Below are 21,552 nucleotides of genomic sequence, written 5' to 3' on the forward strand. Positions count from 1 at the left end.
CCTCACAGTCAAAGTAGGCTAAAAGTCCAAATTCAGGGCGTCAGCTCCAGGGAAGCCTTTTTCTCTCTGTCGGCCTTCTTCTCTTCGGTGTTCCCCGGGACTAGGAGCTTCTCGGCGCAAGGACCCCTGTCCAAAGGATGCACTCTGCTCCCAGCACTGCTTTCTTGATGATATGAGGTCCCCCGACTACCTTCTAATTTGAAGGATATCTGTTGGCCAGAGTTTCTAGAAAATCACCTGTTTGGTTGTTTGGCCTTCCTCATATCCAAACTTACCAAGGTTGCCTTTGGCTCGGGCAGTGGTCCAGGGTCCGGTTAGCATGGTCAGGGTAGTAGGATTGGCTTCATCAGTCGTACCCAATGGATGCTGTGGTAAATCCTTCAGGAAAGAATCATGTGACCCACTTTCCTCAGAAGGGAGCTTTGTGGAGCTTCCTGGCTTCTTCTCTGATGCAGTCCCTTGGTATAGCCCATACACCATCTGTGTTTCCACCAGTCACAGTAGTCTCAGATTTCTCCAACTGGTAGACAGACCACACACTGACTGGTGTAGTTGGGGAATTCAGTCACTTTGGGGCTGATGTGTCTGAGAGGGTGAGGACATGTTGGATAAGGGCCCAACAGTCTACCCCTTTGCCAGCTGAAATCATATGATAGTTGAAACTCTCTTCCCAGGGGTTGGAATGTTTCCTGGTGCTTAAAATCTTTTTATTTCAGCCCCCTGTTATTAAAAGCATTTAAATAAAAATTACTACTGCCGTTTACTGAGTGCCTGTTCTATACCAGGAGCTGTGCTAGGTCCATAACTCATAATTCAGGGATGTTCAAGAACTTGCGGGGCGGGGGGTTGAACACAGGTCTTTGATATTCAAACCTGGCCTTCCTTCCACTTTACTACTAAGAGCTTAAGGAGATGGGAGGGGTTATTGTTGTAAAAATAGTTATTGTTAGGAAAATAAGATATGATAAGTCCCTGGGCAACATGAGTGGTTTGTTCTCAGCTACTAACCGAAAGGTTGGTGGTTTGAACCCACCCACCCAGTGGCACCACAGAAGAAAAGCGTGGCAATCTGCTTTCGTAACAATTACAGTGAAGAAAACCCAATGGAAATCAGTTCTACTCTGAAACACATGGGGTTGCCATGAGTCGGAATCAAGTCAACAGCAACAGGTACTTCAAAGATGGACTAATTAGTTTTCTTTAAAAAGTATAGAGAGAAAACAAAAAAGTAAAGGAAGATTCTTTCTTACCCCCATCCCATACCCTACTCCAATATCATTCCACCCAACCTTTGATGATCATTCCATACTTTTTTTAATTTAACTAATAAATAAAGATCCTACAGAATTTATCCATGTTTTAAATCTAGAAGTCTGTGGAATCTTCGAAGCATGGCAGGAGATTGGTGAATTAGTTGGATCTCCACCTTTGTCAAACAAAAAAATTTCCTCTTGGACAATGTTTGCATCTGTGCCACCCACCAAAGTGATGCATTTGCATACAAGGGATCATTTTGGAAGGCTTTCTGTGTTTTTCAGTCATCCCTAGAAACAAAATCACAGCTCCTGTCTCACCTCACCTTGAAGATCTTCACACTCCAGGGAATTGCTTACCATCACCTGAATATAGAATTCGGTGGGCGTTAGTTTCAAACTGATACTACTCGCATCTGTCTTTAGGATTTCAAAAAAGTGTCTAAGTGGCCTTAGAAGGTGTGTCTTGTTCCTGAGAACAGGTTGAGTGATTCCCTTTGTTCTAAAAGCCCCAGGGCCTGAGACTTGGGGTTTCCACCCAAGGAAAGACTTTCCTGGGCTTTCTCCAGAGAATTGAGTGGGATCCATGGTAAGTTCTACATTGTTGCCTGATGACACAAGAGCATAACTGTGAGAGAAAAGCAGTATACGTTTAAGACAGCTTCTTTTCCTGATTTCCCATTAATGGAAATATGGAAAGGAAATTATTTCTGGATCAGAAGCAACATACTATAGTGAAGTAGTGGGGGCTTTAAAATCAAACCCGGATTTGAATCCCAGCAGCCTCACTTATTAGCTGAATGACTTTGTAAAAAGCCCAGAACCTCCCTCAGTCTCGGTTTCTTGGTCTGTAAAATGGGGGTCATCCCCTTTACCTCTTAGGCTTGTTACGAAAATTCAATGATATAATGTCTGTCAGTTTCCTTGCATGGTTGCAGAATTTTAGGTGGGCCATAAATTGGCAAGAAGAGACCAAAACAAAACAAAACCAGTTGCCGTTGAGTCAGTGCCAACTCATGGCAACCCTGTGTGTGTCAGAGTAGAACTGTGCTCTATAGGGTTTTCAATGACTGATTTTTCAGAAGTTGATCCACCAGGTCTTTCTTTCAAGGCACCTCTGTGTGGACTCGAACCTCCAGCCTTTTGGTTAACAGCCAAGCATTCTAACTCTTTGCACCACCCAGGGACTAAGAAGAGACCACACCTCCTCTATAAATTCCAATTTATTTAGCTAAGCATATGAAAGCCTGGTATCAGCCAGCAAGGCAGATGTGGCAAATGAAGCTGTATTTAGCCCCTGGGGTCCCTAACGAGGGGCACTCAGCTGCCTGTGACACTAGTCAGGTCTCGCGGGCTCAAGCTTAATTTTGTGCTGCGCCATAGCCCAGTTATATATAATTGGGGCTGACGTCACCATTCAGGAAGAACTTAGGAAAACATTCTCTTCCCTTAATAGAAAATAATAACAGACCTCCTGCACCCTTCTGGTCCTCAAGCCAGACTCAGTCTCAGCAAAGTCACATATCTTTATGGGGAGCAGAGTCAGGGCCAGGGTCCCCACGCAGCATCTCTGCTCCATTTTTCCAGTACCCTGGAAGACCTTGTCCCCAGGATAACACAGGACACGTGGGTGTTTAATAAATTGTCATGATGATAATGATGATGTCTGTCTGAGCTTTAATTCATATGTTTTAGTTCCGTTATTGATTTTGTGCTCCTCAAATTAACCAGATAAAGTCACAACCGATTTGAAAACAATTAGTTGATTTTTCATCTGTCATCCAGAGGGAGTTTCTTTTTTCCCCAATATTAATAAACCACATTGTACAATTAACGAATTTCCGTCTGGATCAGTAGTGTTTGGGCTAATATAGCATTTCTCTTTTTTTTGTTTGTGTGTTCTGTTTTATTTTTTAGGGTCAAGTTGTGTTCCGGAATGGTGAGAGAATGGGGACCATTAAATTTACTCAGTTTCAAGGTAGGCTTTTGTGATGTTTATTCCTTCCAGTTGATGAAATCTATATATGTTATGCAATAAAATACATCAAAAGAAATGAAAGTATGGTGTTTCAGATAAGAGAAAGCAGCATCAATAGAAAGCACTTCTCCGTAAAAACGTTAGTTTTAGCTCATTGAAGATATTTTTCTCAACTCCATTTCTTCTTAGGCCAACCCTGTCTTCCCATGTGATCCTGAGAGGCTGGTCAAAGTATAGGGAGTGGAACGGGGTTAATCAAGTTCCAGCATTCTGGGAAGCCTTGCATTGTTTTTGTTTTTTATTAGAGAATTTTTCAAACAGAGAGAGAATAACATAATGAATCCCCGTGAACCTATCGCCCAGCTTCAACTATTGTCAACATTTTGCCAATCTTGTTTTATCTTTGCTTACTCCCCCCCAACTTTTTTTTTTGCTGTAGAATTCTAAGTAGATACCAGACATTATCTCATTTCAATCTATAAATACTTCAGTATGCATTTCTTCTAGATAAGAACTTTAAAAAACATAACTGCAATGCTATTATCGCACCTAAAACATTTAACAATTCTTAATATCCTCTAATTCCTGGTCTATGTTGATTCCCCTGATCATCTCAGAAATGTCTTTAGAGTTGGTTTGCTTGAGCAGAATTCACACAAGATCCACCGTTTCCATTTGGTTGATCTGTCTCTTTCATCTCTTTTAATCTGTAATGAGCCCATACATATGTTTTTACATGCTGTTCATTTGTTGAAGAAAGCAGGTTATTTGTTGGGCTTTTCTGCTCTCAGAGTTGGAAGGGGCGTCAGAGACCATCCAGAGCAAGTTCCCATGTCATGAGGAGGAAACGGAGGCCCAGAGAGGGCAGGGCTTCTCAAAGTCCCCAGGGCATCACCGAGGAGCAGGGCTGGGCATTCCTCAAGGTGGGCGCCTCAGTTCATTCAGCCCAGTATGGTCATTAGTGGATTGTTAGCCGCACCCACTAAGACAAACCATTCATCCATGCAGTGTTTTTCAGCATATGTCTGTTTCTGGAAAATTCAGAAACAAGAGCAGTGCCTGCTGTGTCCACTCCCTCTGAGCAGATTCCAGAGTCATCCAGGAGAAAGCAAGAAATCAACTCAAGTTATTCAGATTCATTTAGAAAAATCCCAACAGCATTCAGATCAGTCAGGAGAGGTGTTCTTCGACACTATCGCTCTGTAATGCAATCTTGGAGATTTACCCATTCGTCTTCCTGTGGCAGATAATTGAAACATGTCATTTCTCTTACACGCACAAAAGATGTACTTTTAGGCAAACGTAATTATTTTCCTGTTTGTTAAGTCTTGCTTCTTCATTGGTTGAGCAAAGAAAGCATCTTGGCAAAGATACTTCCTTTTTTGAGTGACTGCAACTAAATTGTCACATTTCCAGTTCTCAAATTATATCATTCTAGGAGAAAATTTTGTCAAATATTGATTGGCCAATCACAGCTACAAGTGTGTGCCAATTTTATTGCCTTTTTTTTTGTTCATGTGTTAGGATTAGATGCCAACTCCAGTGACTGTGGCTTTAGGCATATCAGGATATATAAGGAAGGCAGCCTAGCTAACAGGAGTTCAGGGCCTAGACTTTGCAGTCTGACCCACCTGAGCTCACGTCACTCACTTGCTGTAGAACATCGGGCAAGTGTCTTCGCCTCCCTGACCCTTAGTATCCTCATTTGTAAAATAGGAATATAATCCTACTTACCTTCTAGGGATGTGGGAAGAACTAAACAAGATAACAAATATAAATAACTTAGCATACTGCCTGACTATATATATATGTATATATATATATATACACACACACACATATATTTGCTCACTGAGTGGTGGCAATTATGATTAGCACTTTCTAAAAAATTATGATGCTTTTCTGGGGCAAATTGCGATTTCCCCGGTGCATTGAAACCCTCTCCCCACCCCCCATGGCTTTTTGTCTGCCACCCAACCCATAGCTGCTCCCCACACTTACATATGTAGGGGGTCAGACTGGAGAGAGATGGTCTCCTCCTACCACTTCAAGGTATAAATGGGGAAACTGAGGCCCAGGGCAGGGGGTTATCCTCCCCAAGAACACACAACTGGTTGGCGGTAGAGCTGTGACTGGACCTCAGCTTTCCTGAGCACTGGGCCAACACTCTTCCCTCCATATGCCGGTATCTGTGTGCTCACCTAATGTGGACACCTATGCCTGAGTGATCTCCCATCCCCAAGTTTGTGCCCAACTTTTATTGACTATCAGAGGTAGGACTTCACATGCTTCTGTTTCCATGTTTTTAAAACAGCCATGGATGTTATTTGGGGACTGAAATGAGCTATTGGGATGCAGGGGACATGCTCAAATCACCACAACAGTTTGTTTTCCAAATTAAAAGAGTTTGAGAGGTGCTTTGTCTACTAGGATGAAAGATCACTGAATTATTGAAAAGCCATCCAAACTGGAAGGGATCTTGGTTTTCATCTCATTTCACAGAGGGAAAACTGAGGCCCAGACAGGGGCAGGGACTTGCCTCACTGTGGGACTGTGAACTCATACCGTCCCTTCTCTGGGCCCATGTTCCATCCAGATGATGTCTTCTGGGGCCTTCCAGGGATTTACCCACAGGGTGGGCCTGCCCCCTCCCCTGGGCTTCTTGTTGTTGTCATTGTGTGCCATTGAGTTGATTCCGACTAATAGCAGCCCTGTAGAGCAGAGTAGAACTGCCCTATAGGGTTTTCTAGGCTGTCGTCTTTATGCGAGCAGATCACCAGGCCTTTCTCCTGGAGAGCAGCCAGGTGGGTTTGAACTGCCAACCTTTTGGTTAACAGCCAAGCACTTAACCATTGCACCATCAGGACTTCTAAATTCCCTCATCCCATCAACCTTGCCAAAAGGCTTCTGAGTAGGGTTACCATGTTGCTTTCTCCCTTGCTCTTCACACCGTCTCTCTCCCCATCTGTTTCTCTCTTCATGGCTCTTGCCCTCCTTTCTTATTTAGAGGGGACAGTGGAACAACAGGTCTCAGACAGAGCTGACTCACAAACAGCCAGCCACATAGCTGACCCCAGACAGCGAAGCCTCCCCTTCCAGGGTCTGCTCCCAGGCTGACACCCAGGCTGTCTCAAGTGCTCACTGAAGGGATCTTGGAAGTTGGCCAATGCTACCGTCCCTCTAAGGACCTTATGAGATGCTTTTTCAACTTCTCATTTGCACACAGTCCCTGATGACTTCTAAACCCTTTTATCTACAGAAGAAAAAGTAGTTTGTAGGAGGCTCTGCTAACTCCTTTGCAAAACTAAAATGCAAATTAGTTGGAAATGGGAGTCAGCCTTGGGAAGAAGACTAAAAGGGAAGCCAGGAAGCCATGGTCCTTCTACACTTTTTGATTCCAGAGGTGTAGGATTGATATGCCCAGTGGCTGGCTCATAGTAGATCTTCAATGAGAGTTCATTGAATTAATTTGGAAGCAAAAGACTTGGATTCATGTCCTTGCTCTGAAACTCTTCAACAGTGTGACCCTGGACAAGTCACTGCATCTTCCTGAGCCTCCATTTCCTCTACTGGATAATGAGATGACAGCAATGCCAGCCCTGCCTGCCCTCGGGGAGAATGAGATTGTGCTCCATAAACTCTGAGGCACTAGGAAGCTAGAATTATATTACTGTGTGCTGCCTGGCTCGTGGCTGACTCTTGGTAAATGTCCACTGAATGGGTTAGTGAAAGTGTACGCTGGGCTGGAATCCCTAGCCTGAAATATAAGGCTCATGGAGATTTAAGAACACGTTCATTCACTGGTGGTTTTCAGTGACTCAATTCAAGGCAGAATGTCTGGTGAAGAGCAGTTAGCCTTGACAACAGGAATGTGAACTGAAGCTAATTCATGATTATGACCGCTGTTCCAGACTGGCAAACTTTTATCTTTTTCACAAACTTAGGAGTGCTGGACTGACAGTGTGCCAGGGCTAGCACCTCAGTCCCTCTTGGGGCTGATAGTTTTGAGTTTAGGCAGCATTTCCCATCCCTGGGAATGGTCTCCTCATGCCCAGCTGCCCCTGAATTTACTCAGTTTTTAGGGCTCCCAAAGCCATGACCTCCCATCAGGACTGTCCTACAGGACAGGTGGGCAGATGCTGTCATTGGCCCACCCATATCCCCTGAGCATCCACTATTCCAGAACAAGCCAAATAGCATGTTACTAAACCAAACTGATTGCCGTTGAGTCAATTCTGACTCATGGGAACCCTATAGGACAGAGTAGAACTGCCCGATAGGGTTTCCAAGGAGCAGCTGGTAGATTCGAACTGCTGACATTTTGGTTAACAGCCGTAGCTGTTAACCACTGTGCTACCAGGGTTCCATGTTACTAAAAGCACCTGCAGTTCTCTACCTGTGAAAGGAGTAGGCCAGATGTCCAGGGAGTTAACATTTCCAGGAATAGCCCTCAGCCAGTGATGAATGAGAGGTGGAGGATAAATACCTCAGCTTCCTTTTCGCTTGGGTGGGACAAGTCCACAGTATGGTCTGCTCTGTCTCCCAGAAGTTGCCAGTGGATTGAGCCTCAGTTGCCCACACAGAAACCTGATCATTAATGCACCTTCCTTCCCTAACCCTCTCTCTCACACCCTTCTCGGTGTTTCCTGGGACCACCTTCCAAATAAATTATGTGCATCCTTACCCCCTCTCAGGGCTACTCCAGGGAACCCAACCTACAATGGTAGGTAAAGCAGATATTAGCATATCATTGAACACATAGACCTTGAACCTCTTTCAGCTCCCAAGTTCAGTGCCCGTCCCCTATGCCATCACTGACTTCCACTAAGACACATGTAGATGAGGATGAATACTTTTTCTTTCCCATAAGAGAAAAAAGAGTCCATATTACTGCCGAAGTCTAAACGTGGCTCAGAATTTGCAGCAGGAAAGGAAATTGAGTGAAGCCATGATTAGAGCTTTGTTTATGCTGTTCCTCGTGGAATCTCAGCATCTGCTGATCTCAGCATCTGCTGCTCACACTCACCGTTCCTGCCTTCATTAGGCCTGTTTGTAAGAATCTCGGTGAATGGTAATGTGCTTGAATTTCACACTGCTTATGTGTAACATAAAGGACTCAGACTTGGGAGTTTTATATTTCAGCACCTGATTTGAAGAGATGGGGTCTTCCATTGCTCTAACAGCCTAATTGTCATTCAGAACGTACCTAGTGCAATGTAGTCTTGTCCTTCCCATTTGCAGACATTAATTACCGGTTGGTCTTCGGGGTAACAGATATGGTTCTATTCCGTGTGCATTTCCTGAGCATCTGCCAGGTGCTTTACCAAGGCCTCTGGGGGAAGCCAAGTTGAATAAGAGACAGTCCCTGCCCCCCGGGGGCTTCATAGTCTCTCTGGCCGAATGCCAATGCCTGTAAAAGCAGGAAGATGATTTCCCAGAACCTACTAGAAAACTTTCAGAGTGAGTTTGACCCTAGTTTGAGACTCTCGAGGATGATTTTTAATATTCTTTTTCTTCTGTCAAGGCACATGTTGTAACTCCCTTCATCAAGTCACACACCTGGAAAGACTAGTCATATCACCCCTCAACTTACATAATTAAGACTGGAAACACCATCCAGTAAGCTGCAGGATACACTAACAGTGCTGTGGACCAGCAGGAATAGGAGGATACACACGAATGTGGGCTCTTTCAGGCTGGGGGCCAGTCCATGGTCTTAGCACCTTCCAGCCCTCATGATCCAGGGCTTACCTTTCCGAGAGCCTAAGGCCTGGAAGACAGGTATTTAGCAGACGTTGGGTGTCATTGAACCGTAGACTCTCAGTGTTGAAGGGTACCCTGAATCTCCTTTACAGCATTACCTTTTCTTGAATACTTCCAGTGATAGGGAACTCATTTCCTCTCATGTGGAAAGTACATGGGCTTTGAAGCAGACACGCCTGATCACTGCTAGCCAGACAGTGTCTCTTCATTTCTCTGAGCCATGATTTCAGCATTTGTCTAAAAAGAGTAAAATAAAAGATGATCCTTCTCCTTACCTTGAGAGTGATGGTGAGAAGTCAATGACATGAGGCTGTGACTGTTCCTGGCCCAGTGACTGGCACAGAGGAGGGCCATGGCAACCATTGGCTTCTTTCTCCTCTCCTGGGCACTGTGGTCAATGACCCTAGATTAACCCCCTCCAGAATTCCATGAGAAAAGTGCAGTCTTGCTTCCTTGGGACACAGTTCAGAGGTTTGATGATAACTTTCTTGCCCAGTCCTCCCACCTCCACCCCGTGTACCACTGGTTTCCCCTCCCACTTCCCCCAGCAGCTCTGAGTAAGACATGATATCCAGACCCCTGTCTGTCCTCGTCACTCTCTGTCCTTCAGCAGCCTTTTGTTTTATCTCAAGGGCAGGGAGTTAAGGTCGTCACACTCCTCATTTCATGGGACATTGTTATCACGGATCCATGCAAACCTCTTGTTTGTTGGTGTATCTCCTTTTCCCCTCATTTAGTCCCAGACCCCACTCCTACCTTTCCCCATTGAGAGGCAAACATTCTAAGTATTGAATGCGTACATTGTGTTTCTACGTATCCTTGCAAAATGTGCATTGCTGTTTCATGTGTGTATATTGGGCATTTATAGCAGTGGAACTAGATTCTATATCTTCTCCTGTTGTTGGTTTGTTTTCCATTCGGCACTATGTGTTTTTAAGATGCCTCCATCTTCCTACGTGTCCATTTAGGCTGTGACGTCTCATCTCTGTATAGTACTCCTTGGGCTGTCCGCCCTTTATCCATCCCCTCTCCCAGTGATAGACACCCAGGTCACCTTCAATGCCCTGCCTCCACAAATGATGAGTATCCTTATAAATGTCCCCTTGTGGACTGACCAGGAATTTCTTTAGGACAAATGCTTGGGAGCAGAACTGTTGGGTCAGCATGTATGTGCACATGCATATGCCTAAATTCTGCCAGCTTGCCCCTCAGAGTGCCCATATCCACCTACACTCACTGGCTAAGGATTTCTGGGTCCCTACTCCCACCCACATTTGGCGTTTTTCAGCTGTCTCATTTTCTCCAGTCTACAGGTGTAAAGTAACTTACCATTGTTTTAAAAATCATTTCTCTGGTTAGTAATGAGTTTGGGCATTTTTTCCTGTGCTTATTAGCCATTCATTAATTACCTGTTCTGATCCTTTGCCCATTTGTATTTTGAGGTTGCTGTCTTTTTCTTGTTGATTGTAAGAATTCCTTATATAATCTAGATATCAATCCTTTGTTGGTCTGGGGCTTGGCAAATATCCTGTCTCATTCTGTCACTTGTCTATAGACTTAGAATCCTTGTTAACAGAAGTTCTCAATTTTGATGTGAATAGTTCATCAGTGTTTGGTCCTCTGGTTTGTGCTTTTGATGTTTCTCCACCATCATTTCGGAGCACTTCCTAGGTGCCAGGTCCGAAGCACAGGGGACGACGAGATGGGTAAGACGCAGTCCGTGCCCTCAGGGATTTCCCAGTCCAGTGGGGAGTAGACCCAGGACCCTGACAAGGTGCGATACAGGACAAGAGACAGCACAGGCAGCCATGGTTATTTAGAGGAGGGGCACTCAGCTTCACCTGGCAGATGGTAGGAAGGCCGCCGGGGAGGTGAACTCTAGAGGACCAGTGGGAGTTAGCAAGGAAGAGGAGAAAAAGGTACTTGAGGTGTAAATATCCTGCTGTATATGTCCTGCATCCACTCGGGTACTTAGCTCTTGACCTTAAGCCAGTTTTCCTAAGTCATCGGACAAATCTATCCCTAGTAGGGTTATTATACCCCCAGGGCATCTAGCCTGTGACCACCTGGACTGTAAAAAGTCTCAAAACAAAAGTGAATGAAATTAGCTTATTTAAAATATGGCAATGACATCACTGTTTGTGACTACAGAGAGGAGCATCTGTGTGCAGGATCTCAGCCAAGGAAGAACCCAGTCCCTCTGCCCTGTGGTGCTGAGCTGTGGTGCTCAGATCTGCTCCCCTGCCCCCATGAGAGGGAGAGTGACCTCAAGGGTTTGTCCACAGGCAGTGACCAGGTCTAGGGTGACATGGGAATGGAAAATCCCTTCTTGAGGAATGTGCTGTTCAGCCTGGAGAAGAGCAGGATCGGGGCCCACGGTCGCTGTCTACCCATCTCTGAAGGACCATCAGGAGCAGGAGTCCATGTGATGTGAGGCCTCCCAAAGCAGAGCCAGGCACTGGGAGGGGAAGTCACAGGGGCAGGTTTCTGCCTGGAATGAGGAAGGCCCTTCAGAGCAGTTGCAGAGTCATCGAAGGAGAGCTGGAGGCCAGAGACCTCCCTGTCCAGCCCCTCATTTTAGCAAGACCCAGACAAGGGATAGCACTTCCCCAGGCTACTCACTGAGGTGGTGGCAGAGCCAAGCCTAGCTCCAAGGGTCCCGTGTCTCAGCCCAGAGCCCTTTCCTGTGCCTGAGTTTGGGATTTGGTTGGGGGTCCTAGAACTGAGTCATTTTATAGAATCTTAGATTTTTGTTGAGCCTAGATCGAATCTTTGTTTTACACTTCAGAATTATACATAGAGTCTGTGAGTGTGTTTTTAACAACACTTCAACTTTAAAGGTCACATATACCGCCCTCAATTCAGAGCCAGAGCCAGGTGAGGAAGAATAGACATTTGGGAGTGTGGGGTGTAGAGTTGATGTAGTAGGGTTTGGAATCCAGCTAAAGCAGCACCTTGTTCTCCTGCATCAGGGCATGTGGTCCAGGAAGGAGATAGAATCACTCCATTATTAAAGCCTGTATATTTCCCAGTCTTGTGGGGGTTCCTAGACCCACCAAAACCAAAACCCACTCCCACAGTGTCACTTCTGACTCATAGTGACCCTACAGGACAGAGTAGAACTGCCCCATAGGGTTTCCTACCGCATATTTCTCCCAAGGAGTGACTGGTGGATTAGAACCACCAACCTTTTAATTAGCAGCTGAGCACTTAACCACTGCGCCACCAGGGATCCTTCCTAGGCCCACAGCCACTGACTGTTTCCAGACTGGGCTTTCTTCGGCAGCCTAATTTTCACCAATGAGACCTATTTTCTTTGCATATCATCCACATCAACAACTTGAAATAAAGAATGTGCCTTTTAAAGAGAACACTTCTTTAGGCACCACAAGAGGGGACCAGTATTATTCTTCAGGAAAAGGGCTCTTTGTTTCACAATATATTTAGCCTCTTCGAACCAGAACATGTCAGCACTAGAGGGCCCTCGGTCTAACCCAGCGATTCTCAGCCCTGACTGCACATCAAGGAGCTTTTACAAATATAGCTGCCTAGGAGCCACTCCAGGCGCACAGGGATTCTGAGATAATGGGTCCATGTGGAACCTGGGCATCTGTATTTTCTGGAGGGTCCCAGATGGTTCTAACACTCGACCAGGGCTGAGAACCACTGGAACCCCTGCGGTGCAATTTATAGATAGAGAAACTGAGGCCAGGAGAAAGGGAATGGTTTGTCCAGGGTCACACAGTGAGTCAATGGCAGTGTACAGCAGAGGCCTGCGGCCGACCCCATGCTGCAGCCCCTCTCCCACTGCTCAGAATCCCCCACATGTATCCTCTTCCCAGTCTGTCTGCAAATCCCCTGGTCCACAGTCCCTGGCCTGCAAGGCCAGGTCCATATCCAAATAAGTGTTTAGCACTGTTTGCACAATGGAGTTAATAAAGAGCCCAAGAGTTTAAAGTTCTGGGTTCCTGTTACAGGCACCACCCATCTGGGCCCAGGGTGAATGGAAGAACACAGGGGGCATGATTCTTCCACCTGAAGATGCTGGGGGCCCCTGGGCAGAGGGTGGGGGACGACCCTATGCTGCAGAGACATCAGAAGCAAGACCTCAGGCTCCACTCAGGAGCAGACCCGCTAGCAGAAATTGGAAGGCCTGGACACACCTAGAGCATAGCTCCAGCAGAAGCAGTGTTGTCGCCTAGTTCCCTGAAGCCACTGGAGTGCTCAAAGGGGAGGAACAGTACTCAGGGAAGGCTCCCTGGAAGAGGGGCCATTTGAACCAGACTTCAAAGATAGGTAGGGTTTAGACATGTCGATTTGGTAGAGGGAAGGGAAAGCCATCTTCCAAGTTGAGGACCCATTGTGGGGAAGTGAAAACATACCTCCACCCAAAGCCTGTACACAAATATTCATAGCAGCAGCATTATTCATAATAACCAGAAAGTGGAAACAGCCCAAATGTTCATCAGCTGACAAATGGATAAACAAAATATGGTCTTTCCATACAATGGAACATTATTCAGCCACAAAGTGGAATGAGATACTGATACATGCTACAACAAAAACGAACCTTAAAAACATTATGCTAAGTGAAAGAGACCAGTCATCGCAAAGGATCACATATTGTATGATTCCATTTACATGAAATGTCCTGAATAGGCAAATCTATAGAGACAGAAAAGTAGATTAGTGGTGGCCCAGGACTGAGGGGGGAGGTTAAGGGGGGGAGAGTGACTGCTAATGGGTATGGGGTTTCTTTTGGGGACAAAAATGTTCTAAAATTAGTTTGTGGTGATGGTCGCACAACCTTGTGTTTAACTAAAAACATGGAGTTGTGCATTTGGAGTGGGTGAATTGCATGGCATATTAACTATATCTCAATAGAGCTGTTAAGAGAAAAATGCAATGAGCAAGGGCAGGCTGAGCCCCAGCCCACCCAGGCCCAACACCGAGTGCCATGGGGCACACCTGGATGGAGCAGACACATATGATACAGAGAACCTGAGCAGGACTCCGAGTGGTTTGAGGAAGATTAAGGAAGGAGGAGTGCTCCTGCCTGGAGCAGTGGGAAGTCAGACCTCCAAACTGGGAGAATCAGATGAGGGAGCACGTTCCTGCTGCCAGAACAGCAGGAACGGAAGTCCTGGGTCCGCTTAGCTGTGAGGGAAGAACGTGGCTTGAGTCCAATGGACATACATGGGTTTGGAATCTTCCTTCCAGCCAAGTGGTCCTGGGCAGATCATGTAATCTTTCTGCAGAAGGGGAAGCTGTCTGCACACAGGAATAATTCTACTTACCTGGTGGTACAACAGTTAAGTGCTCGGCTGCTAACCAAAAGGAGGTTTGAACCCATCCAGTGGCTCTGCTGAAGAAAAGACCTGGTGATCTGCTCCCATAGCAGATCCATTACAGCCTAGAAAACCTATGAGGCAGTTCCACTCTGTCACGTGGGGTCACTATGAATCAAAATCGACTCCAAGACACCTAACAACAACGAGGTAGGGCTATGATGAGGCTGAAGTTACTAAACTACAAACTCCTCAAGGCCAGAGATTATGATTTGTCTTTAATCTTGGTGTCTCGAGCCCCCAGCACGGACCCTGGCACAGAATAGGTGGTCAGTGAATGTTTGCTGGGTGAAAATATTGAACTAGGGGATTTATCATAAGCAGCCCTTCATCATCTTGGATATCCAAAGTCACCATGGTCAAGGACAGGGAAATAACCTTATTTCAACTTGAGGGATTCTTCATCATGAAGTACCTCAGCTGGGCCTGGCAAGCAGTAGGCACTCAATAAGTGTGGGCTGAATGACCAGCAGCCCTGCTCAGCACAGGTGGTAACCGTGCTCTGAACTCAGAACTAGGGGCCCTGGGTTCAGGCTTACTTGGTCGCTGCCCAGAGTGCAGCTCAGAGCCATCATAGAACCTATGTGAGGTTCCTCCCTCACGTACAGAGTGGGGCAAATTATGCCCAGTTCAAGGGTTTGCCTTGAGCCTTACATGCAGTAACATGTGAAGCAAGGTGAGCCTCCAAGTACTCCCCTGGGGGAGAGATTCTGGTGTTTATGTTCGGGTTAGGAGGCTGAGTATCATTTCGGTGCCATGGGACAGTGTAGTGGGGCTGGGTGAGTCAGAGCGGCGGGCTGTGTGGCTGGGGACACCGTAGGGTGCCAGCCGTACCACTTCCTGGCTCCTGGAGGTTTATTCCTGTCAGCCTGCATATTTCATGTGCTGCCTCCCCACACCAAATAAATAAATCAGGGCCTCCTCCTCTGAGCTGTGGGAGCTGACTGAGGCCTCTAAGGGCTGAGGCCTTCAAAAGGCCAGTGTGAAGATGTGGGAGCCCCCAGCCACTGCTTCTGCCGCCAGAGTTTGCTAATGTGACATTTAGGGGTCCAGTGGCCCTGGTAAGTGACAGCCGCCTGTGCAGCATGATGCCCCCCAAATGGCAAGTCCTGGTGGGGAGAAGGAAGTGACTTTCACAGCCCCTGTTTTCCACCTCACAGTCAAAGGAATGCAGGCAGAAGCGTGGGCACCAGGGTTCCCTGCTCTGTTTCCTGAATGTGTGTAAGGGACCAGCTGCGCACCTGCATTTCTGCACACAGATTCACCTGGAGCCAGCGCCCCAGGAGCCAGGTCTTCTATGTGCACATCTGGAACCCATGCTGCTGCGTCACTTAGTGACCTCTGGGCATTTGGCTGACCAGGTCTGCAGCTCTGGGGATCCACTTGGACTGGCCCCTGTGTCTGAGGGCAGGTGGCCACGCCTATCTGCAGTTGCTACATTCAGGAGGCACAGTTGGCTGTCACGTCTCAGGTTTCCATCACTGACCAGATGGTAGCTGAAGTGTGTGGTCAGTCCTTGGGTCTGCGCTGTATCAGAGAGACTGACATTGTGGGGGTGGTCCAGGGAGGGGCCCAGATGAGGGGGAGGTAGAAAGGATGCTCTGTAAGAAGTGGCCGGAGGGGTTGGGGGCTGGTGCCAGGGGAATAATCTGTCTTTGTCTTCAAGTCTCTGGGGTTGTCCTGAGGCAGGAGGGAGCAGAGATGCCTGTGTGGTCACAGAGGGGAGAGCCAGAATGGGGAAAAGTTACAGGGAGACAGAGTTCAGCTCAAAGACCAGGAAGTTCGTGGTAACAGGCAGAGGGCCAGCCTGTGGGTTGGGGGAGGTGCTCCTTGTGCCCAGAGGGGTGCAGCAAAGGATGAGTGATTGATGAGACTGGTGGGAGAGGGTGCTTCAGACCAGATCAGGGTTGGAGGTTCTGTGATTCTAACTGGAGGACACTGGGGGGAAGCAAAAACCTGCAAGAGTATAGCCAAGGCCTGTGAAGGGAACGAGTCACGGGACAGGAGCACACAGACAGATACAGGACCCTGATCTAACCACCACTGTCTCTTGCTCCCTGCAGACAGCAGGGAAGTGAAGGTGGGAGAGTACAATGCTGTGGCCGACACGCTGGAGATCATCAACGACACCATCAGGTTCCAAGGTAAGGCGGGTGGGCTTCTTGGAAGAGGGGGCCTGGATATTGTCTGAGGGTTGAGGACAAGCCCAGAGTCCTTGGCGTCATGGACAAGAAGGAACATCCTCTCCCCTGAACACATACACTCCCTCACTGCGAACAAGGTCCCCATGGCTTACACGGGTTCCATCGCCTGGGATGGGTCACTGGAGTTTGCGTCGAGTGTTGGTTGTCACTGCGGCATCTGTGTGTAAACCATTGGGTGGTCAGTAGTAATTCTTCTAAAATGCCGCCCAGCTAGATTTAGCTTTGTCTCCTCCTCTGGAAACAGAGTTCGTTGGGGTCAGTAATAAGACGTCTCCACCTGCTGCTCTGCCTGTAAAGTCATCCCCTCTCTTCTGCTAGAAAACTCCTCCTCAGCTTCTAAAACCAGGTCCATGGCCACCTCCTCTGGGCAGCCTTCCATGACTGCCTCTCAGCTGAGCTAACAGCTCCCTTTGCTTCCATGCGTCTCCCGTGGCTACTATTACTTTGCACTGAAGTTACTGGGTTATTGAACCATGAGCTCCCTGACTGGATCCTATTTGGCTTTAAATTCCTGACACTAGCCGGGGTCTGGAACATGCCAGAGGCTTGGTAATATTTCATGAAAAAATGAATGTATGATTGAACAAGTGAACAGATAAGCGGGCGAGTGCATAAATGAATGATTGAGCACATGGGTCAGTGAGGGAGTGGGTGGGGGGTGGGTGGATGGATGGATGGATGAGTGGGTGGATGTGTGGATAGATGGATAGGTGGGTGGGTGGGTGGATGGATGGGAGGGTTGGATGTATGGATAGGTGGGTGTGTGGGAGGATGAATGCGTGGGCGGATGGGTGGATAGGATGTATGGATAGGTGGGTGGGTAGGTGGGTGGGCTGGTAGATGGATGAGTAGGGAAGTGGGTTGTAGGTGAGTGGATGAACAGGTTCAGCCCAGTCTGTGTGTAGCAATGGAGGAAGCTGCCCAGTGGCACCTGGATACTGTTACTTTGATATCACGCAGGTACTGTTACTTTGATACCACTGGGGCAGCAAGTGCTGGGACCAGTCAGCACCAGGTGCCTTTCTGGGCCTAGAATTCCTCCTTAAAAGCAGATCCCCACAAGAGAAAGTTCTTTTATGGGCCCTTTGGTTAGATTTTGTCATGTCCCTGTATGTCCATTGGATCCACAAGATTAAACTTTGAGAACATTACAAAGCAAAGCTCCAGTCAGCCTCAAGTTCGGGGGAGGTGGTCCCCCCGCTCCAGTGGGCCGCCCTACTCTACCTGAGAGCAGTCACCAAGCGTGTAGTCACATATTACTCCTGGTGCCACAGAAAAACTCTGCAAGGTGGATGTACAAGCCCTGTTATCAAAAAGGGCGACTCCTCGAATTCACAAAGCCTGTGAGAGGCAGAGCCTGTTCTAACCACAAGACTTGATCCCCAAGGTAGGCCTGTCTGCTTCCAGACTCCAGAAATCTGGGTTTACTGAAAAGGATTCCGGGTTTACAGACTGAAGGAAAGACTCAAACACAAAATAAACAAAAGACACAGAACATAACTGAGAGGAAAAACAGAAATCAAAAAAATAATAATAGTAACACATCCAGGACAGTGGTTAGATAAGAGTTGAGGAGCACCTGGCTCACCACTGACTGAAATTCTGCCAGCAGGGTCTCATGCTGTGCCTCCAGGCCAGGATAACTCAGGAAGCAGTCACTCCAGGCCCGTCTCCTGCTTCTCAGACCTTCCCGCAGGTCCAGAAGGTGATAACCGGTCTCATTACCAGAGCCCAGCTCTCCTGCTCACACCCCTGCCTGGACTTAGTCCTCAGCCCTGTCATGAACCCCTGCACCAGCCCTGGTGGGTCTTCCCAACCCCAGTCTTAACGCCCCTCAAGTCCACTGTGCCCACAGCAGCCAAATACCTAGGCCCCTATGCCATGCTAAAGATGCCCCCTTCTGCTCAGAGCCCCGCACAACTCCCATTGTTCACAACGAGGGGCCTCCCTCCTTGGTGTGGCCCCAAGGCCTCCATGAAGAGACCCCTCCCCACTTCTCTGGCTGTCACTCTCGGGATAGCCCCAACCAAACTGCTTACAGTTCCTCAAGCATGCCAAGACACACCATGACTTTGCTTCTGCTGTGACTCTGCTTGGAATGCCCTTCTGCCTTGTCTTCCTGGTGATCAGCCAACAACTCTCTTCATCTAATTCCAAGGCCCAGCTCCTATGTCATCTCCTTTGTGTAGCCTTTACTGATTCCATCAGGTGGACCTGCCCTCTGCTTTCTGCTTTGTGCTTATTGCTCCCTGTGGTTGATGTTTTCACACACCTGAATCCCGTCTTTGGAGGCTATTTAGCTTAGTGGTTAGAGCACAGGTTTTGGAGTTAGGCAAATCTGGGTTTAAGTCCTGCCAGCTCTCCCGCTGACTAGCTATAAAACCTTAAGCTATAAAAGCCACTTAACACCTAGAACACTGTTAAAAAACACCTCTATAAATTGGGAATAATCTTATCTACCTGTGAGGCTCAGCCCATCATAAGCATCCAATAAATGTGATGCTCATTATTGCTTTTTTTTTTTTAAACATGTCTAGTGTGTAAGTTCCTTGAGAGTAGGGACTGTTGTCTTGCTCATCCTTGAATCACTGGTGCCAAGCCCCGGGCCTGACAGGCAGAAGGTGATAAATGAATGGGGATGAATGGATGAATAATGAATGAACAGAGTGGATGAGAGGCAAGAAAGAAAACTCAAGTCTGCTGCTATTTTAACGCCTCTGACAAGTCATTACCATTTGGCTTCTGTGATGTCTTAGTTAAGATGCACCAAGTGGAGGCGCCATTTTGGGGGAGGAGATGGGGAGTAAGGAGGAAGAGATGTTCTCAATTTTCTGAAGTTGTTTCTACACAATGAGCCCCAGACTCACTAGCGGGTACAGTCACAGCCTTTGACTTCCTCAGTGCCCAGATGAACAGAGAGGGGCTGGTTTCCAGCCAAGAACGCATGATTGCTGCCAGGACTGCTCTTGTGTTTGGGAGCCCGAAAGCACCCTGAGTGGCCTGATGTAACCCACCGTGTGCGGGTTGGAGCGGAAGGTGGGGTAGGAGAAGGTTCCAGATGCTGAGCTGTCACTGCTGGAAATGATGTCTCCTCTGCCACCTTGTGTCAGTTTTAGCCCTGACGTCCAGCCCTCGAAGCCGTTCTTTCTAGAAATGTTACTTTGCGTGGAATTGCTTACTGCGTTACCTTAACCACACCTGCAGGTTGCTAGCTGTTTTCGAACCTGGCAACTTCCCTAGACGTTTTAGATGGTTCAAACTCTTTTCTTTTCCCACTACATGTCTCTAAACACATTTGAACTAGCTAGAAGAGTTTTTTAAACAAAGGTGTTCGGGAGAGTTCTCGTTCCCTGCTGCCACATTTGTCCATCACCTGTTTGTCACCTGGGAACAGAGGCAAACCCAAGGCTGGTGTCCAGCCAGACCCATTGCCGTGTCACAGCCGGGAGGCCATCCTGAGCCCCGGGGGTGTCTCCAGGGCTCTCAGGTTTGGCCACTCCCCTATGGCTGATTCCACACATCAGCACTAGAGGTAAAAGCCCTAAAGGTTCTACAGTTCCACAGCAGAAACCTGACCTGAAACATTGTCTCAGAAAGAGGGGATTTGTAAGAAGTGGGAGGAGCAGGGGCAGATTATCCAATAGGTAAGCACAGTGCTTACTTTGCTTACCAGATCATCTGTAGTGAAGTTTCACATTTCTTTCACCACGTCAAAGATTCTGCTTCTAGGTATGGCTGGCGTCTGGCTCTCTCCCAATCCCATAGCACCTTCCTACAGAATCAAAGCCACTTTTCAAATGTACAATCCTTGACGGGTGGCTGACCGAGTAAGCAAGGTAAGCACGGGCTTATTTGTGCTTACTTATTAATATGTAGTGAACAGTTTCACTATAGATGATCTGGTAAGCAAGGTAAGCATCGTGCTTATGTTGCCTATAGGATAATCCGCCCCTGGGGAGAAGTCACTACGTGCCTCACCCCAAACAGCCTGTACCTGGTGAAACTGAAACAGGACAGTTTTCCATCATACATAAAAATGAGCTTGCTCTGAGGCCCTCAGGGCTCCCCCAGGTTGTGGGTGTCCTTGATCTATGAGCAGAGGCATCTCTGCAGTCACGCAGAGAATCCCACGTTTCTGTCCAGTCCTGGTGCAAGCAGGGAGGGGCGGCATGCCGGGAATCTCTGCTTCCCACAGTCAGAGAATCATGAAAATAGAAGACCAGAAAGAGCTTTTACAGCAGAGTGTCCTTGAGGCAGAAAATCCGTAGCCAGAGCACGTAGACGTCACCAGGGGACTGATGGGCACAGTGTCCACACTGTCACGGGGTGATTGTTACCATGCAGTCCTTGAAGGCCAAAGTCGGGTTCCTTGCATCCTGTGGTACTCATTCCCAGCACCCAGCACCCAGCTCTGAGACTTCCAAGCCATTGTTACCTTTGGGGATAAATGGTGATGGGTTTTCAACAGCACAATTAGGCCAAATCAAATTCTAGTGTTCTAGTGGCCATTAAATGCACCACAAATCCCTCACTGATTCTATTTAGAGAAAGAAATAAGTCCTGGCTAAGGCTCCCTGCTGGCAGACTGGACAGCCAACAGATCCAACTCACCCCATAGATGTGCCTTGCACAGCGTTTGTGCCCAAGGGCCTGGCGAATGTCAGAGACGTGCAGGCAGAGATGCCCTTGGGAAATCCCTGTGCACTGGGCTCAGCAGATGTCCTTTCCTTGGCCTTCTAGGATCCGAACCACCAAAAGACAAGACCATCATACTGGAGCAGCTCCGTAAGATCTCCCTGCCTCTCTACAGCATCCTCTCTGCCCTCACCATTCTTGGCATGATCATGGCCAGCGCTTTTCTCTTCTTCAACATCAAGAATCGGAATCAGAAGTAAGCTGCTCACGCCCTCCTCCTGGACAAAGTGTAGGAGGCTCACCTGACAGCAGGTTCTCTAGGGGCACAGAGCAGTTCTAGGGCAGGGTTTCCTAAAGTATGTTATCAGTCA

General features: G+C 47.6%; 1 protein-coding gene across 1 annotated transcript in view; it reads left to right on the top strand.

Moving 5' to 3' along the window:
- Positions 1 to 21,552, top strand: part of GABBR2 (gamma-aminobutyric acid type B receptor subunit 2) — a 272,614-nt gene that overhangs the window by 174,455 nt on the left and 76,607 nt on the right. Inside the window, exons 7-9 of the mRNA XM_023727472.1 lie at positions 3,171 to 3,231; positions 16,406 to 16,486; positions 21,287 to 21,437. Coding sequence (XP_023583240.1) covers positions 3,171 to 3,231; positions 16,406 to 16,486; positions 21,287 to 21,437 — 293 coding nt within the window. The remainder of the gene's footprint in view (positions 1 to 3,170; positions 3,232 to 16,405; positions 16,487 to 21,286; positions 21,438 to 21,552) is intronic.

The sequence above is a fragment of the Trichechus manatus genome, unplaced genomic scaffold (genome assembly GCF_000243295.1).
Source record: "Trichechus manatus latirostris isolate Lorelei unplaced genomic scaffold, TriManLat1.0 scaffold00016, whole genome shotgun sequence".
In the NCBI taxonomy this organism is placed as follows: Eukaryota; Metazoa; Chordata; class Mammalia; order Sirenia; family Trichechidae; genus Trichechus; species Trichechus manatus.